The 26,272-nt window shown below is 23.7% G+C and overlaps 1 protein-coding gene across 1 annotated transcript in view; it reads left to right on the top strand.

The window, feature by feature from the left end:
• The first annotated feature begins 18,958 nt into the window (after positions 1-18,958).
• Positions 18,959-26,272, top strand: part of LOC129611444 (probable serine/threonine-protein kinase clkA) — a 104,885-nt gene continuing 97,571 nt past the window's right edge. Inside the window, exons 1-2 of the mRNA XM_055524622.1 lie at positions 18,959-20,222; positions 20,719-20,909. Of these exons, the coding sequence (XP_055380597.1) occupies positions 19,034-20,222; positions 20,719-20,909 (1,380 nt within the window). The 5' untranslated portion in view covers positions 18,959-19,033. The remainder of the gene's footprint in view (positions 20,223-20,718; positions 20,910-26,272) is intronic.

Genomic DNA, 26,272 nt, shown 5'->3' with positions numbered 1-26,272 from the left:
GAATTTATTGAAAATTTTGTACTTCAAATTAGAGCTCTATACAGAATATGGTCGAATATCCTTTCAGAATCAATATTAGCTAAAAAATTTGACGCCGGAATTAGAAAAATATTTTTTAATACCTACAGAATTCGGCCATTACCCCTTTTAATTTATAATCTGTAGTAAAACATTATTACGGCCATTCTAATGTAAGGGAAACTTTTATTCTACAAAAAGAACTTTAGATCATATAAGTAAATAAAAATGTTCATATATAGTTGATAATGATTATTCAACAAATCATATTCAACGCACCATATTCTAGTAAAAGATTATTCAGTACAATATTCATTCAGTTCTGCATTGAAAGCGTTTTAAGGAAATGAATGAAAAGTATAAAAAATTTTAAATTACAACATTATATGGGGCATAAAATTCAATTATTTGATAATAAAATTTATGTATACAATAATATTTAAACATACTCGTAAAATGAAGGAACTACATATATAGCAAAGTATTGAAAGGAGTTAAAGTACACAAACACATGTGAATGCCCTAATGGTATTATAAAACAAAAAGAAACGATATATAGTTGCTGTTTGTATGTTACCATGACTTCTATTTTTTTTCTATTAGACTATAAAATATAGTGATGTTTCAATGTACTAGTTTGTCTACAAGAAACTATTATGTGACAAGGTAAAAAAAAAAATTCTTTTTCCCCCCTTTTAATCTCCTTACATTGATGGACAGCAGAATAGTTGAATGGTATAGTTGAGTATAATAGTTGAATAATAAATAAAGAATGAAGGGGATATTCTGCAATAATTTACTTAAAAGTAAACAAAAATTTTTTGTAAAGGATTGTTGAGGAAAAAAAACATAGACGTGGAGTATTCAAAAAATTTAAAGAATTCCATTCAATAATTGTATTGAAAGTAATGGAATAATTTCCTTATCGGTATATTTTAAGAAGAGAACGGAAGATTTGATTCCTTTGTATAGGTACTTAGATGAATATGTATGTTAATTAAAATTTCGCGATTAAATATAGCTAGTTTGTTTAATAATTTTGGTACTATGCTCTTGTATTGAATGTCAATAAAATATAGCACATTTTCATTTAGCAATAGGGATAAATTGTGCAGATTAATCTTGGATAAATTTATTTGAGATTTTAAAAGATTACTGTAACAATTGCACCAGAACTTAAAAATACACACAAGTCCATAATGTGTACTATGTAAAGGGTGCCCCGCAAAATATGCAATATTTTACCAAAACTAGTATTTATAAAACTGTGAGCAAGAAATGTTTTGTAATAATCATTAAATGAAATTGAAGATCTATATAACTCTTTCAAATGCTTATTGAGCACTAACATGCTCAAAAATATTTTCTCTATTGATTAGATATGCCATTTTCCAATGACTACTCATCGTTTCACCAAAATTTTCTCATTTTTCTCGATATTCGTTGTCGAATTTGTCACATTGTAAAATGAAGTGACTGAATGGCAAATTAATTTTGAAGAAAAACCAGACACGAAATATGAAAAAATTCTTTAAATTTGAAAATTATAATACTACTCAAACATAATATTGTAGCCACTTAATATCTTCTCACTCGACCAATAAAAAGATGAGATACATAGTGAATCTTTTTAGTGCTTTTGAAATAAGTTGAAATTTTAAATTTATTTTACCAGAAACTACAATATTATGGCGACACCATATTAACTGCAATTTATAAGCCAACCTAACTCTTTCTATACAAATGTACAATAGTATTTTCATTTGTAAGTTTTACTATTTAAATAATAGTAACATTGATGATGGTGATTGCTTTATATCCGGTAGTGACTGGTCGTTTGAAATGTTAAATTGAAAAAAAAAAATTAAGTTTGTTGAATGAAAATAATTAATAGGTTTTTTTTTTAAAAAGAAGAATTAGAAGAATTCTCTATAGTTGATAAGGACTAGTGTTTTTATAGAAAAATATAAAAACAAAAAATATATGAGTACTCGTATTATTGATTGAATCAATTAAATGACCAATAAAATAGTGTATAGTAAAAGTTTATTTGCTTTTATACTAGGAATAACGATTTATTAAGAAGTCTAGAACAAATTTTATAGAATTTTTTTTTCTAATATTATTGATTTTCTATTTGTATATGTAAAAATGTAAATAAATGAATGAGATTTTTACCCTTATATGACTAATTTTAAATGAATTTTATTGGTTAGAAAAGAGAAATAAAAGTGCACGTAACTGTGGGTTAATTTAATAAAATAAATTTTATTTGTATATTTAATCAGTAATTGTAAGAAATTAGAAGGTATAGTAAATTCAACACTGATTACGATTTTAAAGAAGCGTCAACAAAATTTCGCCCCCATAGTTTATTGTAAAATTATAAAATTTTTTTTCTGAACCTAATAGATTACCCATGAAATAGTGGGAAAAATATGGCGTAATATAATTTTTCTGATACATAGTTTATTATACCTTTGTATTGTTTCGAATTCAAATAGCGATACAAATAACTGGAGATAAAAAGCAATTTATTCAGATTTGTTTCATAGGTTTTTCAAATATTTCGCAGTTGTATATCTAAGAAGCGTTTATAAAAATATTGAAAGACCTAAAATATTATTTGCAGAATAATATAATATAGACTCCTTAAATTGCAAATGTTGAATGATGAAATCAATTAATTATGTTGTCCGACCCATGATTTGTGCTACTGCCGGTCGATAAGAGGAGCATGAGCGATGCAGATACAGAACACAATTTAAATACCTACATTAAATCATTATTCTTATCCAAAATTTAATATTAAATTAAACGTTAAATATTATTTTCAAAGACTTTATATGATTTCATTTAGATTAGTTTGAAATTTGGAACTATAAACAACCTTGATTTCTGTTCGGTTCAAAAAATGTAAGATTATTAAATATCTTTGAAGTTTTCAGAGAATAAAATCCCTGATTGATAACCAAACTCTGTCTTTGAATAAAAATTACAATCATAATTATGTTAAGGAATATTCTTCGGCAATTGGAACTCCTGTAACATATTAACATTCTCAGTTAGTAGTTGAGTAATCAAACGAATATTTAAGCTGTTTTTTTTTTATTGAATCCAATTAGGCAGTTAATTATGTTTTATTAGAATATTTTAAATAATAAAATTTATTCCCGCTATAAAAATGGTTGATTAATTTGTAAGGCTGTAAGATTAGATAGTAGGTATACAATACTAGTTTTACCTTTTACGGTAACAAAAAACTGAAATGGAAGCTTTATAGCATTAAATATCACTTTAAGTGATTTTTTAATACCATTTTTTACGACTTCAACAAATCAATTTCAATTTTAATCCTAAAGAAAATTCACCATAAATTCGATTTTATTCTTGCTTCTTTTTTTCGTGTATGTTTCTTTCTATAATGATTGACAGTAAATGTGTGAGAAAAAGAATAATAATAATAAATTTAGAAAGGTAAAATCCTTCAACTTATTTAGCTAATAAATTGATCCTAAATCAGGTTAGCAAAATTCAAAATAAGATAAAATCAAATCCACAAAACTCTTCAATAGTAATAAAGAAAAGAAAAACTCAGAAAATAATAATATGTTAGTAATAATATGTGTGTGGTCAATCAAAAGAATCCTTGAAAAATGAATTCTCAAAAAATAAAAAAAAAAAAGAAATTGTAAGGTACTTTTTATTGTATTCCTCTTTTTTTTTTGTTCGCCTATACTAAGGGAATATGAACCTTTTGAGATCTCAAGTACAGTAAAAAATAATAGTTGTATAACATAAGAATTCCCAATTTTCTAATAAAATTTTATAACAATTTTTTTATTAAGGAAAAAAAGGAGTGCAGTTTTAATATATGAATTATAAGAAAAAAGGCTGATAAGGTAAAAATGAAAAAAAAAACTGATGTCCTATAAAAGTAAAGAAAAAAAAATGAACCGCAAAATCTATCCTGATTTTCACCTTTTTTTTTAACAACACGTTGTAGAAAATGTTAACTGAGGGAATGACAGAATCTGCTACTTAACTATATATGAGAAAAATCTTGATTGGTTTAGCAATCAATTGGTATTTAGCATTGAGAAAAATTTTTTATAGAATTTTCGATGAAATTTAATATTTCATTCTTTTTTTCAGCTTTCTTTACATAAAATACAAGAAAATTTTCCTTGATCGTAAATTTTATAATCTGTTAATAATTGTACCATTTGAAAGTTTTAATATTACTAGAATAAATTAGTGATCGCCCTTCATACATTTTTGATTAATTCATTTTATGCCGCAACAATATTATGTGAACAACATTGGAATTCAATTTGGATTTCTTGATTTGTTTTAGTTACTTTGATAGATTTGACAAAATATTATATGAATGCGACAACAGAAACGATGCAAGTCCTTTATGCAAGTCAATATCATAGAAATAGAATTGAAAAATCAAAAGGTGAGTGCTTATTTCAATGTACTATTAAAAGAAAGGTAAACTCATAAAATATGTAGATTGTAAGTAAACTAACTACTATGGTTCTCTATAGATTTTAAATTTTTTAAATTTTCAATTCATTTTTATACTAAAAACTGCGAATTTGGTCATCATTTTTTTATTGCCCTTAAAAAATTATTGTGCTCAAGTAAAACATATTCTTCGTTGAATAAATTCCAGTAATACAATAAAGATTTCAGTTAAATGGTCGTATGTTCTTTGTAAATTGAATGTATTATTATTCCTAATTTATTAATAAGGAACGTATTATGAAAACTTGATTTTATGTGAAAAAAAATTTTTAAAGAATTTCAAATATAAAAGAACAAGTTGGTTTCATAACGCATCTTGGCTCTCAAAATAAATTCAGTAGAACTTATTGAAATAGAAGAAAATTTTCTAGCGAAAGCGGGCTCAAGAGCTGGTACACATACACTATAATATAGTAATAAATCATTTCAATATAGATTAACGGATTGCATTTCTCTAAGTTTCATTCAAGTATATTTAAGGTTTCAAGACCATAATATTAAGCGTCAAAATATTTTAAGATGAGTGTGTAAAAAAAAAAATCCAAAGTTTTAATATCAACCCACACAAAAAATATTACACATGCATAAATAAAATCTTTTTATCCACCTACTTCCAATTATATCCTTTTTCGATTGAGTTTTTGAATATATGAAAAGGATAGGTGTAACTCTTTAAGTGCTTAAAAATGTCTTGAATTCGATGACAATGAAATCCAGGAAGAAATAAATTTTTACACATATTTTTTTTTCTTTACGGTACATAAATGTTTCTTTGAAAGATACCAACATTTTTTTTTTTATTGAAAGGCATAATAAGGAATAAAATATTTAAAGGATAGGAAAAAATGTTCAAGAAAAATTTATTGTTAAAAAAAAGAGTGTGCTAAAAATAGTAAGTTGCTGCAAGAGACTGGAATTTGATAGTTACTTTAAGAGAATTACAGGGGTAATTATTTAAAATCTTAGCACTGCCCAAGTAATAGGGCTTTAATAGATATTTTGAAAACTTTCAAACATTTGTTAAAAATTTTTATTGTTATTTAAAAGCCAATCAGTTTTGAATCTTTGAAAAATGCGTTTTCTGGCTTTTCAATTGAATTTTTGGAACACTTAATATAAAATATAAATAAACACGAGTATAAATAATTAATATAAAATGTATCAAAATATAGGATCAATATAAAAATTCAGGCATGATAGGCTGTAGAATATTATTATTATTGAACGTCTTTGAAAATTATCGCAGCCTTCTTTCAACTTTTAAAAACAAAACAATATCCAAAATCCCAACTTATTTGCATGTAACAAATTTCAGAACTCGAGTTGGTTTGAACAAATTTCGATAAGGAAAATCGTCGGAGTCTCGATATGGGAATTTTTTTATAGTTTTTCTTGAAACTTTTTCCTCAACCTTAATATAAAAAAATAAAAAGGGAACTAGTATACCTAAATTATTTATGTTAGCAAATACAGAAAAAAAAAATTATAAAAATCGTCAGAAAAAGGCTTGTAGGTGGGTGGATATTAAATACAGTTTAACTACAATTACTTTTGTTCCTTGAATATCAATTTGTACTTAACAACACCTCTTTCGACAATATTCAACTTCAAAATTTTAAATAAACCAAACCCTAGTAACAAAGGATATTTTTTTACAATATAAATTAATTACTGCAGTTCTTCAAGTCAAAGCGTTTTCAACCATTGAAAATTTATGCTTAACCTTTGTATTTGACTATGAATGACGAAAAATCCTTCTTGGACTCGTTCTTAAACTCTTCCAGGCAATCATTTCCCATGTTAGAAGAAACACGATCAGTGTACAAAATTTTTATTGCAAAACCAATTTCACCTAATCCAATATTATTAATCATTTATAGATTCTTTATAACACCAACAATTACTGAATCACATAATATGCATAGAAATTTGAAAACTCTTAGGAAAAAAATGCCTAGCAGAAATCAAAGAAAACTTTTTAATTTTACAATAAATGTTTGATTAAAAGTCTAAAAATATTAAAAATCAAATTTATTTTTGCAAAAAATTCTTTTTAAATTCTGAATAAAATAAAAATAAAATTAGGATTTTGCCCTTAAGTAAAAAACTTGTGTCGTTTTTGTTTTCAAAACTTTTTCAATTTTTTTGTTATTTTTGTTCTTAAAACAAAAGGTTATCTAAAGGAAGCGAAAAATGTTATTTAAGTTATCGTTTTTAACTTTTTCAAATATTTTGAAAAATGTTTAAATTTTCTTAAAGCCTTATAAAATTTTAAAGCCATATTGGTTTTACTTGATGAATTAATAATATGCTTTCAACTCATTTTAAAAAAAAAACGAGATCATGACAATCAACTCTGTGATACCCTATCTGACCATGACATATACCATACTTGACCTAGAACAGGCTTTAAATTTAAGTTGCCATATTACCATAATAATATAGGCAAAATTTTAGTATTTTTATTTTAATTGTTTCTAAGGTATGACGAATCAACTATTGAAGTTGTATGACTGCTAAAACAAGAAGTCAAGAAATTTATTTACCTAATATCGTACAAAAAAATGATTCTGAATTCATTGCACGAATGCATGGCAGTAACAAAATGCCCACACAATGACGCTAACCGAACTGTAACTGAGAATAACGATTATAATCAAATGGCTCTTAGAAAAGAACCAATCTAAAAACGCTTATTGAGAAATAAAAATAAAAATTTGTCTTTCCAATGAAGTTTACGTAGGTTCAATTTTTTAACTTTATTATTTGAAGTAGAATTTTCGTTATAATGTGTACTAAGTTAGAAATTTTCAAATTTATTTTTTAAGATAGCTAAGATTTCATAAAAAAATCCGTTTAATCAACAATTTGCGAAAATTTTTCTTCCAAAAACTACCAGGAATCCTATACTTTACAATACTATTAACGAAATAGTTTTATCCAACCCGAATTTTCCTATAATTTATGATTGATAAATAAAAAAGCCTGATTATCTAAATAAAATTTTTGTATTTATTTTAAGTAATGATAAAAATATTAAAAAAATATTTCCACAATAGAACAAAAAAAAAATTGTATTTACAGTTTGCTTCTTTTTTCTATAGATTATTTTATTGAAATTATTTTCTTATTGAGATTATTTGCGATAACTTTTCTGTACTCAAAGAATTTTATTCATGCACATATACACACATACATATATACATATTTTGTACCCACATTAAAAAATAAAACTCACAAATGAAAATTACAAAGGAGAAAATAAAAATTATAAAAATAAAAAAAAATCCTTTACTCTTAGTGCTACCTTAAGAGAGAATTTTTTTTTGTTGTTTTATTTTGAAGGGCTCTCCTAAACAATTCTACATTAGTACATAATGTATTAGTACTAAATGCGTATGTATGTGTCAAATGAAAAGTTATTTGAAGTTAATCCCTTATAAAAGGTTTTTTCTGTTTTTGATATTTTCACTCCTTTTCATTTTTCTTTTATGTTTTTCAGAAGATTTTCACATTGTTAAGGACTTACATATTATATGTATAGGTAAAATAATATAAAAAGGAAAAACAAGAAAATAAAAGTAAAAGTATAAAACTTCTTGAATTCCAAATGGTTATTGAAATTTTCGCATACGTATGTAAAAAAAAAGGAATTTATTTGATAGTAAACACTTCAAAACATGTTTAAAGGATAATAATGTTTTGACGTACGATTTTGTTAAAAGTAATATGTGAGCTTGTTGGGAGCAAAAGAAAGGTGAAATGTTTAAAAATATTATTTACGGCTATTTTTATCTGTAAAATTGATTAGCTTATGATTATAGATACTTATTTTTATTTATTTTCCACTTAATAGATTATTTTTAAACCAGTTTCCAAGACAAAGAAAAATTATGAATTTTCTATATTCAGAAATTTGTGATTATTTGAAGTAGACCTAGATATGGTGTATTTGTTAACATAAAAGTGAAATATGGAACGTAGTGTTAAAAATTTTTAATTTCATGAATAGTTAGTACAAAGCTCAAAAATCATAGTACCTCCACGGTTGTGCTAAGAATAATATAAGTAAAAAAGAAGGCAATAATATTCAATTATAGCAATAAATACTTAATTAAGAGTCCAAATTGCATTCGATTAATTTTACCATGGTAAATTTATAACCAAGTGGTACAATCCCAGGAATCTCCGTTTTTATCAAAGCCGGACATTAGCAGAGGATATTGGTGAACATCTCTAGTCATTTCCTTTCCTTCATACAGCAACATCTGTGGGAATGTATGTGTAGCTATTGAAAATATAAGACTCCTTTGAACCATCTTCAAAATATATCAAAATTTCAAAAAAAAAAATGAATAAAAGTATTTCTGAAAATAATAGCTACATGCACTACATTTTATTAAATGAAAAATCGCTTATTGGGAAGGCCCAAAAAATATAATAAAAATATTGAAATTATCACATTATAACATCGTCCACTTTAATTTTTTGAATTAAAAGTTTTGTTTTTTAAACTGATCACTATACCCTAAACGTTTCTTAAAAATCGAAATATGCTTAATTTATTATAATAATTTTTGTATTTGTATATGAAAACCTGGGATTTACTCAAAAAATTCATACTACTTAAATCTTTTATGAAAAAATTTTAGTATTGCAGTCTTAATAGTACGGTGGTTATTATAAAAATATTTTTGAAATTGTATGGTAGTTTGTTCGAACAACTCTTTATTAATTGTATTTATGATTCCTATGCAGCTTTAATAACAATCAAGGTCTGTTCTTAATACTGTTCCACTTACTATAAATTCTCTTAACTTTCAAAATCTTGCTCTTCTTTTTAGATATTTCCTTTATAACCATGGAACATTTTATTTGAACCATGGAATATTTAATATCAATTATACGTACTTAATATATTTTAGTCATGCGTATAGTTGCTTTTTTCAATAACTTATTTTCAAGTTTTAATATTTTAAATAATTATTGCACATTTTAATTTGAAAAATGTTTTAAAGTGTATAATTGAAAATTATATTTTGACTAAAATTTTAAATGCCATATCAAATTGTTTCAAATTAATTTGTGTTTTTTTTAAGAGAACTTTATACTGAAATTTTAATGTGGACACTAATTTAATATTAGAAGGTTATTCAATTTGAAAATATATTCATGTTAACGATGCTTATGCAAAACGAACCATTAAGACTGGCTATTTAATTATTAAATAAGTACTTTTAAAATGAAATACGAGATTAAATTAAAACATATGTATAAGTGATGAACTTGCAATTAATTTCAGTGAAAATTTTTAAAAATTCATAACCGTAAAAAGAGTAGATGAAATTCAATCCAAAACATCACTTTTTTTTCTCCCTTTTCTCAAAATAATTTTAAAAACAAGAGTATTAAATTTTTTCTATGTTATTGCATGATATTGCGAGAATACTAAGTTTCCATATTTTTGTAAGATTACGAATATAACTAACTGACCCGGCCGAAACTTGGAGTTATAAACGATATTTTTATAACGTTAATGTGGTAATATTTTTATGATATTTGGGTGGAGTTAAATTATTTAACGAGTATAACAAAAAAAATGTTAAATAGAATTTTAATAAAATTTATCAAATTTTAATAAAAATATGAAATTATTCAAAGTTGTAAGAACCTCCTCGCACACATTTATAATTTTTGAAGAGATTAAAGAAAAAAAAAAAAAATTTCAAGCTCTTAAAATTTAATTTTTCTAAAAATACAAAAAAATTATTTATTCATGTGCAAAATATTAAGAAAATTTTCTTGTATGTTCTCATTGAATTAAAATAAGTAAAAATTCCAAAAATTAATTTTTGTTCTCAAACTTTTTAATAAAAAATTTGAATTGAACTTGAATAAGAAAATTATAATGCTAAAGGATAAAGTATTAAAATTAAAATTTCTAAAAATTTCTCATAAGATGTGACAAAAACTAAAAAAAGTGTATTAGTTAATTAAAAACAACATTGCTTTATTTAATAAAATATTATAGATATAGTAAAAACGAAGTCAACTTCTAACATAACATGACATCAACGACTTAAAAATTAAAAACCTCTTCAAGAATCTTAAGTTTATTTTCTTTAAATAAAAGGCCTTTTCATAAAAGACTTGCGATTATTGAGGAAATATTTTTTACGTTTTCCAAAAATTCCAAAAATTTCGTGTTAAATTATATAAGTTATGATTATACTGTTATATTACTCAAACCCAGATACCGAACCTATGCTCCCTTAATTTATTTTAATATTTCACCGAAATCTTATATTTTGAATAATATTCCGCATTAAGTATAATTAATTTTTTTTAATAATTTTCATATATTTTAATTATGAGGTTTGCTCGATTATTCTCCTCCCATAGACATAAAGACAGCCCCGATACCTTTGGAATTTTTATGAAATGGCTTGACAGTAGAGTTAGGCTCATGAGATTTAGAAGTCATATTTTTAATTATAGGTTAAAGGTTTTATAGAATGGCTCAACGGTAACTGCCATATAACTATGAAAGCAAATTCTAAAAATTTAAAAAAAAAGTTTTCTTACTCAGATTGTCAAAGTGCCGGTCGGTTTCGTTTATAATTTTACATGTTATTTTTAATCTACTTAAATTTGCATCTGTTTTACAAATATTTTACCAATTTTCTCGTTCATCTACCATTTAATATGCGTCATATTATACGTAAAAATGCAGAAAATGTTAAAGCAAATATTTTCAGAATAGGAATTTTTTTTTATGTTAAAAATTTTCCAATTAAATTTTTAAATATTTTCCTAATCCTTTAAATAACTTCCTTTTCAACGCAAGCACATGAATACATTATATTATATGAGACACAAATTAAAGTTCAAGAATTCATTCTGTATTAGATAATTTTGTACATGTGTAACACCACACTTCCTCCTCACCTTATCTATAATATTAAAAAAACTTCATAAATCCCCCACTCTTGCTGCTCTAATTTTCATATTTATAATATTATATAATATAGAAAAAAAAGTTAAATTAAAAATGGCGTATTATAGAAAAAGTATGTGCTAAGATTAAATGAAGATTTTCCAGGAAAATTGGTTTTAAATTTTCAAAGTTTAATCTCATGTAATTAAAGAAAACAAAAATGGTATAAGTTTATTAAAGATTTCTTTTTTTCATTTCCTTAAAGTTAAAATTCTCATATTATAGGTACTTGTACATATAAGAAATTAATTATGAAGTAAATCGAAATTGTGTTTAAGTAAAAAGGATTAAATTTTAAAGTAAAACTTACTTAAAATTATTTTGATATGAAAAGTTTTAAATTTTTATTATTTAAAGAAAACTCATTGAATTTTCAAAAAATTAATATAATTTTTGAATTCAAGAGTAAATTTTTGTGTAAAGTTTTAATATTATTATAACACGTTTCATTTTTCAAGTTTTCCAATAATTGTTGAAAGGCGCAAAATGAACAGGATTATAATGTTGTGAGAATACGGTATTAATTTCATCGTTAATGTACGTTATTTGTCCCAAAACACAACATAGAATTTTCGGATTTTAAAATGTTTTGGAAATATTTTAAAGTATATCATCGTAAGATTAAAAATAAGACTAAGTATAAGCGCAAATTTAAGTTACAATTATAAATGGAATTATTATTGTTTAAGAAACATGCTGTCCTTATTGAGTAATTCTAGTAACAATTTAATCTAGTTCTATGTTATAGTTTTTTTCGCGTAGTTTAAATTACTTACCTTGCTATTCGTCTTAATCTCAAAAATTTTTAATATAATGCAACATTGTATCTATCAACATTGTATGACGCAAATAAATCATAAAAATACCAGAACAAATTGACATACACATACCCAGTTATTCTTTACATAATATGCACACAAAAATATCTGTTGTAAATTTACGGAAAATTTATATTTTCTTTGTTGTAACTTAAATTACTGTATAAATGAACTGCACCTATTAAAATAAGACAGTCACTAAATCTAGGAAAAAAAATACTAACTATTTGCAGTATAATTAATTATAAATTTAAAAATTTTTGATGTTATACTTTGTCGTTGTATTTTTTGACTTCCACCAGATTAATGCAAAATAATCGCATTTTAAACAAAATAATCTATTTTAATTATCTATGTATAACTATTTTAAGCCAATTGGGTAGACAATTTGTAATAAAGCACATTTCCTATGTTTATTATTTTAATTCCACTAGTGTTTTTGCATTTACAAAATTCGAGTATGAATTAGGGCTTTTTATAAATTATTTATTTCAATAAAGTTTCTGGCACAAATTTGTCATTCCATTTGTTTCTCAAGAACCAGTTAAAGTCTAAACGTAAAAGGAAAAATGTATTTCTCTAAAAGAGCAGTATAAAATTAAAAGATTAAAAAAGAATGAAAGAAAGAGCATTACTTCCGACTCATAAGTCAATATCACGTGAATTCAATCACTTCTGACTCTGGAAAGAATTCAATTGGCAAAAAGACAAATTTTTAATTGAAAATGGTCAAATAAGCAAATTACTTTGAAATTTTTCGAAATATTTCTAAAATTTAAATTATTTACCCAAAATTTATTATTGTAATTTTGACATATTAATTTTTTTTTAGATTACATGCTATATACATGATGTAATCTAATCATTTACGTATGCGGACACAAAATTTAATTAATGTTTTTTTATTTTATTTTGCACCACATACAATTGAGTTACACAAAAAAGGATTTATTTTTAAACAATTCATGTGAACATTTAAATTATAAATAATTTATATAACAAGTTGTAATGTTATATATGTAAGTTTGAATAAGGTATAATATGTAATTATAACAGTTATTTTGTATAATGCATAAAATATTTAGGTAAATTTATTTTTAAATTACAATAATAATGCATTTGCTCTTATATAATACAAGTTTATTGTTAAATTTTAATTTTATGTTATACGAGTACCCATACATGAGGTTTATCGTTTTTGGTCAACTACAAATATTATGCGTAAATTATTTTGAAAACTTTATATTTTTAAATACTGGAATGCGGTTAGCGATTTATTCTATTGTTTTTTTCAAATTATCATGTAAAAATAATTTACTCCTTGTAGTATTTTTTTTAAGTTTCAATAATGAAAGCACTTATATAAATATAAATGCATTATAGTTGCATGGTTATTATAGAACGTGATCACTGTGTAATATATTCGAGACCCATTTTGTTTACTGATTTAAGCAACAAATTTGATTGAAATCGTATAATTTTTACACAATATCTATAATTTATTGAAATCATTTTACGTTGCTTAATACAGTGGTAACTTATGGCTATTTTTCGAACTTATTTTGAACATATTATAAATATATGTACTTTTATGGTGCAATAATTTCTATGATATGCTATACCGGGCCACATATTTTTAAATCAGACTCCGTAAATACTTAAGCAACACAGGAACTGTATTTCGATTTCCAAAGTAAAATGATATATGAGGGGCACAGATTCAAAATGACCTAACCCTTACTCCAAAAATTTTTGCCACAATAGATGAGTTAGAAAAAAGTGCTTTTTTTTAAAACTCACTTTTGTGCCGGAAAACATTTAATTTTGGATTTAGACCAAAAAAAATAACGGAATATAGGAAATATTTGACTTTTTCGTCGATAAACTTAAATTTAGGAACTAATTTTATATACATTTCTAACAAAAAAGTAAAAATTTTGGGGCTGAAGATTAGGTCACTTTGCTTCTGGGCCTATGCATACTATATGCGGGATGTTTAAACTGACATATACTTCCAAAGTCTTAGAATTTATCAAAAGGATCTTTATCACACCAGTTCTTTATAGAAAATAATTTGATTTTTGAAAAATCTATTCATTGATAAAAATTCAAAATTTGCATAATTTGGAATAGCAAAACAAGCCGAGAAGCAGAAACTCTTTAATTTTATTTTTGTTTGCATGTTCTTAAAACGTGACTAGTAGAAAAAGCTTTTAAAAGTACGTAAAAGTCTTACAATACAATTGAAATTTTTAAAGTTTTCTTTTCTATAATTAAAGAACTCTCACATAAATTTTAAATTCATGAATTTTTCCAACTTTTCGAATATTTTTCAAATATTTTATTTTATTTCATTAATTTTCGAAAAATTTTTTATCAACAAAATAATTTTTATAAATGTTTATTTTAATTAAAAATTATAATTTCGTTTCTATGATTTCGGGAAATTTTTCTATTTATATCATAATGTAAATAATGCAACGTACATAATAATTTCTATGGAAATTCACATTTAATTGGAAAATTTTAAATAAAATTAGTTGTATGACTTCATTTATTTAAAAATATTTTGTATTTAATTGGAATTCGTTTAGAAATTTTGCTGCTTATAATTAAAACGTTAAAATTTAAGTGGATATTTCAAAATATTTTTGATCAGATTTTTTTTTTATAGCAATTAATTTTAATTTTATGTTAGAACTTAGAATTGCTTCTGCATTAATATATTCCTAGGAAACTGAATAATCATGCATTCAATAATAAATATTGTTTTTAAATTTTTATAGTTAATGTTCATAAAAATGGGAAAAAAATATTTATTTTCTTTAAAACAAAATATTTTATAGCCAAAATTTTGAACTTTCCATTCTCTAAATAACTCTTTACAACTCTACTCTAATGATTCTGTAAATTTTTTCTATGTTTCAAGGGACCGAGTGGGGTAACAGGATCTCTCCTTGGTTACCGCTTTCATTTGTGACTTACTGTACACCCTCCCCACGCTCTCGCATATAATATTCGTGTCTCAAGTAAAAAGCAGGAAATATTCCAAGGGTTGTTGAATAGCAGTTTCATAACGCTTGGGAATACCCATTCAAAAAAATTGTGAAAAAACCAGTATCGGGCAGTTTCAAAGGTTATGTATGAAGTTTTCGTTACTGTCTTCACAAAATCTGCACAAGGGGGAGCCCGATTTCCACAGGTTTTGCAGGTGGGATTTTACTGGGCTGTACCCAGTAAAGAGATTCATAAAAACGCGAACCCAGTTTTTATATATTCCAAACAACTCTGCCGCCAACTTTCTCGAGCGTGATGGAGGAAATATATTCGCCTGGCGACACCCCTTTGTATGATAAAAAATCAACTTTTATCGAAAGCATACTATAGCAGTAACGCAATAGTTGCACAGCACAATACAGAAAACGTTGATAAAATGTTATTTGGAAGTCTTTAAATGGATCTAAAGGTACCCATCTCCAAAATTCTGTACACCTCTTTGATTAGCTTAAAAAAATTTTATTTCTGTGCAAACATCTGACTCAACTAAGAAACTATATACTAATAGCCCCGTTTTTATAGTAAACAAAAAGCATATTAACATTTTCCACAAATTTTAAAATTTTAAATATTTTTTAACATTAAAATTAAAAAAAAATATTTTAAAATGAAATTAATAAATAATAAGTCTTAAATAGTAAATTATTCCAGCAAGCAGAAAATTTTACTCACAAAATATTTTCTACAAGCATTATCTTATACACGGTTTGCGTCATTGATAACTGCGGATAAAAATTTCAAGTAAAATAAATTGTTAAATATTTTTAATTCTTAAATAAAAAACCTTATTAAATTTATAGGAATTTGATACGAAATATAATTTATTTTAATTGATCACTCACAGAATAATTATAACAGGGCTTAAAAATAAATATTATATTAAAGTAAAATGATTTAGCTCGTAAGAGAAAAATTGGAATAGTAAAATTTTTCTGGTCCATATGACGTGTTCACTCATTTGCTCTACAAAAATATTTATATTTTTATTTATAATTATTAATTTCATAAAAATAAAACTAAAATAATTTTTTTTTCTTTTTTTCTTTTCAGAATAATTTCTAAATTAAACATGGATGACCTTTAGTAAAATACAAAATTTTTAATACAAATAAAATTAAGAAAAAAAATAATAAACAAATTTCAAAAATTATTTACAAAAAAAAAAATTAAAACAAAAAATGACAGACTTATAAAACAAAATAGTATTATACAAATAATAAAATATCCTTTATTATAATAAAAATATCCTTTATAATAATATTATGTGCAAGTATATAAAAAATTAACTCCATATTATTATTGTTATCCTTATATACTTTTATTATTTGATATAATATAATTTTTTTTTTCATTATAACTAATTTTAAAGTAAACAAAAATTTTATTATTAGGTTTGCCTCGCATAACAAAAGGACAAAAAGGCATAGTAAAAAATAATTTATTCTTTTGTTTTGTTTTTGTAATACCATATGGAAATTTTAAATCAAATTAAAATAAATAAAAAACTAACTAATAAATTATAATGAATGTTATAAAAATAAATATTTAATGAAAAATTTTTGTATATAAAAAGTAAAAAATTTAATTAAAAAAATATAATAGAAAAAATAATAACAATATTTGAGATCGTATGCAATAATAATAAAAAAAAAACAAAAAATAGAAAAAATAAATAAACTAATTAAAGTAAAGGATAAAATAAAAATATTTTTAATTTATTTGGTAAAAATTTTGTGATCTTATTTGGGGCCTCGGACATTGTTTCGTTTTTTTAATAAAGAATAAACAAAAGAACCAATTTTGCAAATAAAAATTAAATAAAATATTAATTTTTAATAAAAAAAATAGCCTCTCTTTTACATTTTCATAATACCTTTTTCTTTTTTTTTATTCATTGCAATGTTTTACATAATTTTTTTAATTACATTGAAAATTCTAGGAATTCATGTTGTAAATTTTTTGATTAATTTTGATTTTTTACATGTCATGTACAAGATTATTACAAGCAATTTTTTTATTTAAAAAATATTCAATATAGGAAATTTTCTATGAATTTTTCCTTTATTAATATTTTTAATAGTGTCATTTCATTGCAATTTTTTGTTTACTGTGATTTTAATTAAACTAAATTTAATTTAAAATGTCTGAAATTACTAATAATTTTGTAAACAAATTTTGAAATTTAATTCGAAATTAATTGGTTTTTGAATATTAATATTGTGGTGATAATTCTCTAAAATAAAATTGAATTGAAACAATAACAAAATATAATTAATATTATGTAAATGTAATAATTATCTATGAATTATTATGAACAATTAAGAAAATAAAATAAACTCAAAATATCGATTTAAATTGTATGCTTCTTAAATAATACGTAGCCAATGTATAAATGTCTACTACAAAATTCCATAATAGAATGAATTCGGTATAATGCCAATCCCTTTTAGACTTCAAATTTATAGTATATATAATATTTTAGAAATTGGTCGAAAATTTTTCTGCAACTCGATTTTATTAAAAAATTCAGTTCACACCATTGTTATTAGTATAACTGATATATTATAAAATTAAAAAAAAAGTATATTATTTTGTCATTATTTGGAATGGTGAAAATATTTTATTGTAAAACTAGAAAGCTCATTTTATATCTGAAATGAGCAAAAGTGAAAAAAATTGTTTTGTATTTAATTTTCAAGCCCATACATAATTTTCAAACTACAATTTTCAAGAACCACGTTCATTTGTTTTCAGGTATCGGATCGAAAATATAAAAAAAAACAAATTTAGCGAATATTTTAAATTTAGGGACCTAATTTATCCAAAAAATCACATTCAGAAAATTTAATATTTCACAGTAAATTTAAATAATAAATTTCATTGACGAGAAAGAAGTATACGATTTGTAATAATAGGTTCGAAAATTGCCTCCCATACCATAATACACCATATTTTTAAAAATTTGTTACATAATTTGAGATTAATCGGAATTGAAGAAAATGGAAGTTAACTTAATGAGTAGAAAATTTAAAATTACATGCAAACGTGTTTTCTATTGCATATCGAATAAAAAATTTTTGTAGAGAAATAAAAGAAATAGTTTCAAAAGCATACGTCAATCGAATATTGTTCTAGTAAAACTCTACTTGCTCAACCTCAAAATGAGCAACATTTTAGGTTTAACAGTCTTATAATCTTTTGATTTTAAGCATGAAATTTTATTCAATGAAATTTCAACACTTAATTAGCCAAAATTCATATTTCAACTTTAAATTTCAATTATTTTGTTTTTTATTTCCAAATTTTCATGCAAAATAATAATATTATTCTTTTCCATTTACATTTTAGTTTTTTTAGCTGTTGAAATAGGTCCAAATTATTCTTAAAATGAACGAAAATGAATTTAATGTTAAAAAAAAAGAAGAAAAAATTTGAACAAACAATAAAAATAAGTTAGAAAATTTTTAACGCCATCATCACCCTTAAGAAAATTTGTGAAAGAAAAGTAGAATTCAAATATTGATTTGTTAATTTTTTTTTTAATCTTTTCCCTTATTATTTTGTATTTTCTCTTAAAAGTGTATTATAAAGTTCAATAAAAATCTACAAAATGGCGCCATCAAATAGTTATTATAATTTTGAGAGTAATACAAGCTCATATAGTTTCTGGAATTCACCAGACTATTTTAAATTGTATGATGATGTTGGTATTTGGAATCAAACAATAACAATTTTAAATCATACAACATCATCAATACCACCATTATTGGCATCTGTTTCACCGTCTACTGCAACAAAATTTGAACAATACGATGATAGTTTTTCATTTGATGATGATGATGATGATAGTACCAGTAGTAATAACAGTGGTAATATTAATATTAGTAATAATAATAATAATAACAATAATAATAATAATATTTTAAGAAATGGTAAAAATTTAGATAGAATAGAATATGGTAGAAGATCAAAAACTAATAATGGAATCATTGGATTTAGAAACATTTTTAATAGTGATAGTGGTAAAGAGCGTGAAGTAAGAATTGCTGCTGAAAATTCAAATTTATTACGTGGTAATAAAAATTTAAATCATGATCATAGTGATACTTCAATTATTGATTATTCATCAAATGAATTTGGTGTAATTGATGGTAGTAATGGTTATTCAAATACACAAACTGGTGGTTTTGAACGTTTCTTTAATTCAAAAAATTCAACGAATAGTCATATTAGTAATATAGATGATATTAATAATTTTGATAATACCGATATAATTGGTATTAATAGTAATAATAATAATAATAATGGAATAATTGGTAGTACTAGTAATGTTGTTGGTAATGGTGGTGATGGCGTCATTAATAATAATGGAGGTAGCAGTAGTATTAGTGAAATATATCAAAATTATGATACAGGAGGATTAAGTGATAATAATAATTTAATTGATGAAAGTAATGATAATAATAATAATATTGGTGGTGTTAGTATTATTGGTAATAGAAATTTGGGTAGTAATGGTTTTAATGGTTTAAGTAATAGCAATAATAATAATAATAATGGTAATGGTGCAAGTGGTAGTAATTTTATGTTATTATTTGAAGATTTCGGTGAATATTTTTATAATTATAATAGTAGTAATAGTTTAGGTATTAATAATAATGATGGTATATTAATTGGTAATGGTAATGGTGGTATTATTGGTGCTACAAGTAGTACAAGTATAAATATAACAGATTATGATTTACAAACAAATTGTTCATCTGTGAATGCAACCTGTACTATAGATGATATAATTGAAGGTAAGTTTAATGAAAAATATTATTTTATTTAATTTATAAAAATTATAAATTAGATTTAAAGATTAGAATTAAAATCTAATTTAGAAAATTTTAAAATCGGCTTAAAAATCACTTTTTTGCGAGAGTTTTTATTATAGCAGTGCCCTATAAGTATGCAATTTTAATATAATTTTAATTTTCGTTTTAAGAAGAATGATCACATAATATTTTTTGACATAAAATATTATGTGAAAACTTTCATTCTAGAAATTCGGTTTTATTTATTACTTGAAATTTCTAATTCCTAGATCGCAAATTTCGCTTTATCTCCATTAATTTTAAATTCTGAAACTATTCTGTACAAATTTTTTCCGATTGAAAATTCCAAGGACTTTTATAAAACATAGATCTAATTTATTGTTTTCAATTTTAATCTAAAAAATTTATTCATTTTATAGCTATATTGAAAAAATATTCATATTTAATTTTAACTTTCAATTTTATTTTATCTTTACAGCTCAATATAATTACTGGGCATTAATATTAATATTATTTCCAATTTTAACATTATTTGGTAATATTTTAGTTATATTATCAGTATTACGTGAACGTTCACTACAAACTGTGACCAATTATTTTATAGTTTCTTTGGCATTAGCTGATTTATTAGTAGCTGTATTTGTGATGCCATTCGGCGTTTATGTTTTGGTAAGTTTTATTTAAATTGTTGCCATTATTATTATTTAAAATTTATCTAAAATAATTTAATAAAATGCATCTATTAATTTATTATATTAAAATTTATTTTTTATAATGTGCATAAATTAAATCCACTAAAATAATAAATAATTGCTTAATTTAAGTTCCAAACAAAAAAAATTTCAACAATTATACACTTTACGGATTCGCGTATATAGAAGGACATGGTAAAGGACAATTAAAGTATAACCTTTAATAATAAATTACAATTGAATTTTATTACTCTAATATATTTTGACATACTAAATACCTTAAAAACGAAAATTTAATAACATTTTTGACCTTCATTGAACATACAAAATTTTAGGATATGTTCGTATGTGATATGAGGTTCTTGTTTTAGTACGACTAGATTTACTTATACAATATTATATAGAATGAGGAAAATTGTTCTATAAAATTATGGTTGAATGAATGTTATTGATATGCATAATTTGAATTTAAATATTATGTACATACATTTGAAAATTAAACCACATCTAATTTTATAGCATTAAATAAAAAATTTGTACAATATATTTGAAGAAATATTATTGCTTCATTAATATTCGTTAAAATAATAATGATATTAAATAAGCATAGTATCCGATTTAATCTTTCTAATATTTTATTTTCAGAATTGTAAAATTTCGAGTAAAATTAGTATTTAGCTTCAAACTATTACTATATCTTTATGATATTAAAAAATATAAGCCCAAATTGTAGTATAATCGTCCTAACGTTGTGCATTTCTTATGATTTATAATTTTAAACGAATTTGTGAAGCAATACCATTTTAGCATAAATTTTTAGATAAAATTCATATTAAGCAATTTATTAAAGTATTTTTAAAAAGTTGGAATAAAACGAGAATATGAGTACAGCTTCCATAATATTTATGGAGAAGTTTTTCATTATACAAGTAAGCTACGAACATGAAGTCAAAATATGATATAAAAACAATGATAATATGACAATATTTTGCACGAAAATCATAATTTTTCACGGATATTTTATATCTACAAAAATTGTGTTGTGAGAATTATGAATCGAGACTATGGTAGAGTCTAATTACCTACAATAGTTTATTTGTCAGATTTCCAAAAACTGGTAAAAAAAACGCTTTTTAACTGTTATCAATAGCGCCCAGCTCTACAAAGAAAAATATTACTCTCATTTGAAGAAACGATCATTGTTGAATAAGAAACAAATTTCTAAGAAGATTACCAGGATATTAAAACATTTTCTTAAAAACGGCTATATTTTTAATACTGACTTTTGTAAGATTAGTTGCATTTTGTGTGGCACAATTCGCAAAACATAATGGTGCTAATTGAAATTTTTTTAAACTGCTCTATAATAATTTAATTCAATATTCCCGTTTAAAACTTTCTAACTATTTTATTAAAAATCAAAGAATTTTTGGTTTTAATTCTTGACCTACATATTCCAATAACTTCTAATAAGTACAATGTTAAAGAATAGGTAAAAAAAGCATAGCTCATTATGGGTGTTATAATTTATTCAATATTATAACAGTTATTAATCCCAATTGCGTTTTTCACCTTGATAAAAACATTATTACCTACATGCTTAATTTTACAAAATCTACGTGGAATTGAAAATCCATGTAGATTTCATAAAATTATATAGATAGAACTTGAATTTGAAAATATTTCCTTACCTATACAACTATGTGAACGTAAATATATTATGTAAATTAGAGTAAAATGTTATGTACCATCTAATGAATATTTATATTTATGCATTAATTTGTTTTCCCTTTAAAATAAATTTTTTAAAGAAAAAAAAAATATTTTGCATATCTAAATTATGGTTATATAGAAGGAAATATAAAATGTCCGCCCATCTAATAATTTATAACCGTAAAGAAACATTAAGAAGGTGTGATTCAATTTTTATTCTTTTGGAATACAAAAGTTTTGTTCCTTATTCTTTCAACCATGCGTAAATTTATATTAACAAAATGAGAGATGCTTAACGAAAGCATCACATTTTAAGTTTTCATAAAAAATTAAAAAATTAAAAAATAAAATAAATTGACATTTAAGGTGTGCAGTGTAAAAGAGCACATTTCATTTTAAATATTTTGATTAAATTCGGCTCATGATTTAATTTTCTTAAATTGTTTCTGATGAATTAATCAGTAAAAGGCAAGAGACATTTTCAAAAAAATGCAATATACTCGAAAGCAATTATTCACAGTTTTATAAAAAACATTGTATTTTTTCGGGTAGTATGGAAGTGTAGTCTCTTACACATTGATTTTACTCCATATGTAAAAATTTCTCATGTAACAAGTTCATCCGAGGTAAAATGGATCTCATAATTAAACATAATTTTGCTTTGATTTAGAACTGTTATACGATTAAAACCGAATTGGTAGCAATACGATGTACATATAGTTAAATTCTCGTAGCTTATATTAATTCACCACTTGAATCTTATCTAGACGAAGACTATAAGATCTTTTGAAAATCATCTACGGATCATTAAAAAGCTTTGTGATTTGAAATTTATCTTTACTGCTTGAAAGATGATATGCTTAAGTGTCGGCTGTAAATCGTACAAATTGTCGTACAATTTACTTGTACTCAATGTAAACCTCAAAAAGATAGTGCGGTATAACAGATATTTAAAAGTTAATCCTTTTGTATCCATTTACAACTTATAAATCATGTGATACTTCAAAGGTTCCTTAACTGGTCCACAATGCACAAATTATTAGTGGATTTCGAAAAAAATTAATTTTTTGTTTTATTTTGTCATTATATTCAAAGAGTGTAAGAGTAACTAATTGCTCTCTGGTCATACATAAAAATATTTAATTCAAAAAAATGACATACCGGAAAAAATGAATTTTTTATTTCTTAATAGCGTTAAAGTAGCCTGAAAAATGTCCTAAATTAACATCACATTTTTTTTTTAAGAATGATTGAAATGTTTTATAATTTTTCTTATTTTTGAAAAATTTAATGATTCGTACTGAGATTTTTAATTTAACATTTTATAAAATCATTTTACAAAACATAAAAATATATACATTATAATTACCGGAGGTTTGGTTTGAATTAAGAAATCTATTCTTTTATAAAATTTTCAAAGTAAAAGAATATAATAATGTTAAATAGCTCGTGAAAATTTGTGGTCAAAATTACTGCTTTCATGGTATTATTTTGATAAAGGTTAGGATAGTTATTATGAAATAAAAAGTAAGAAGATAGAAAGTAATTAAGGTGAACCATTTATTTTTATAATAATTTGTTAATTTTAAATGTCTGTCCCATTTCAAAAAGAAATCATTATTATTTGATTTCTTTTTTCCTTTTTTTTCTTAATTCTATATAACTTATAAAAGTTTTAATACTTATAAATTGTTCTTACCAAAAATTAATGTTGATTTTCTTGATCTTATATTATATTTATGTATGTATATATAATATAATAAATTTTATTGATAAATATGTCAGAAAATTTTGTAAAAATTTCGGAAAGAAGATGAACAAATAAAATATAACTTTTGTTACATTAATGTCAAATTTTGGTAAATTGATGTGACTTTTGATTTATCATTAAAATTATTGTAAAAGTATGAGAAGTGAAAGCCTCAATTTATAGTAAATTTTGTATTAAAATTAGAAATATGAAATTCATTAAATTAATTTTTGGAATTTAAATGGTTCAATCAAAGTGTTATATTTAATTAAATTAAATATTGTGTCATTCACCATTATATTTAATTATTTTTGATAAAATAAAAGTCGTGTTACTAATATGCGGAATTTCCAATTATAAACCACAAATGAAATTATTAATTATTTTATTTATTAGTATAAGCTAAATCAGAAATTTCAATTATAAAAGTAATTGGTTAAAAAATTTTGAATTTCACACTTATTCAGTTATTGTGACAAACTAAATAAAAATTTTCTCCAACTAATTTCAGCTTCAATAACAAGTGTTTGATATTAGATCGAACAATGTTGCTGTATGTAGAAAAAAAAAAGTTGAATCAAGCCAATGCTTTGTAATAGTGCTACACTTTTCCCATCAAAAAGTGAAAATACTGATTCTGAAAACAATCTATGTATATACAAAATTATTAAAATTACTTTCATTCATATACGAATATATTTAAAAAAATTGCATACATTTAGGATTAGCGCAAGGTGTTAAAAATTCAAATTTTACATATTTCGAGAAACGATAACTTGCAAGGGGGTAGAGATGGAAAAACATTTATTTTAACGAAATGAACTATTTATTAGAGTCTAACAGCTGCTAATTTAAGACTCCTACAACCTACCATCTTAAAGGAACACGATATCAAAAATTTGGAAAAAACGGATATTAGCGTTAAATTTTAACGACCATTTTGTTTTTTTTTTAAAGTTCAAGTATGGAATGCTGTGGTAGAATAACCCAGCCACCACTTTTCTGCGTTTGTAAAATTTAAAAAATTCTTATGGTTTAGCTACTATATATTGTTGAAAAATGGAATTTTTAAGGTTTTTAGAGGTTATAAATTGTACAGGTGAGGAGATAGGTAAAAACTTTCTTACCACGGAAATGAATATCTAGTAATTGTCTATGTAAATATAAAGTTTTAGCTTTTTATCTTCAAGGTGTTGAAATTTTGTAAACATGGTCACACAACAGATGGATGAACGCACGGGCAGATTGAAACTAATATGAACTTTTTCCAAAATATTTGGGGCTAGTAATTTATATTTTTTAACCAACCTGGTTTAAAATTAAACAGTCTTCTTCATTAAAAATTATTTCATGAAAATTACACTTTTATGCTCGAAATGAATTCATTATGCTGAATAATATTTTTTACCGAAATTAGTAGCACTTATATGAAACCCTTAAATTAAAGTAAAAAAATAATGAAAATTTTAGCAATATTAATTAGCAGATAATTTTGCGCGTTTCTAGTTCACTAGTTAAGTTAAAATCTTGAAAATTTTAAGTATCTAACCCCACGTTGCAATAAAAATATAAAAATCTACACAATTCCATTTTAAATTTCATTTTAATTTATTCCTGTAACAAATTACTTCCTTCTTTCTAATAAAAGAAACAAATTTGTATAATTACAAATTTTTACTTTAAATTACTAAGAAATTAATTTTCTATTCAGCAACATGCCAACAATCTTATCTATAGATACTTTAAAGTTTTATAATATAGTCGATTCAAATATCGTATAAAATAAAAATAGCAAAGGAAAATAAAGAAAGGACCAAATAATTTTGAGTTTTTTTTTTTTTGTTAAACGTGCTCAATTCCTTTCCTTGTCAATTAAA

The sequence above is a fragment of the Condylostylus longicornis genome, unplaced genomic scaffold (genome assembly GCF_029603195.1).
Source record: "Condylostylus longicornis isolate FDR11 unplaced genomic scaffold, ASM2960319v2 ptg000049l, whole genome shotgun sequence".
Classification (NCBI taxonomy): domain Eukaryota; kingdom Metazoa; phylum Arthropoda; class Insecta; order Diptera; family Dolichopodidae; genus Condylostylus; species Condylostylus longicornis.
This window is presented reverse-complemented; position numbering and strand designations above follow the sequence as displayed.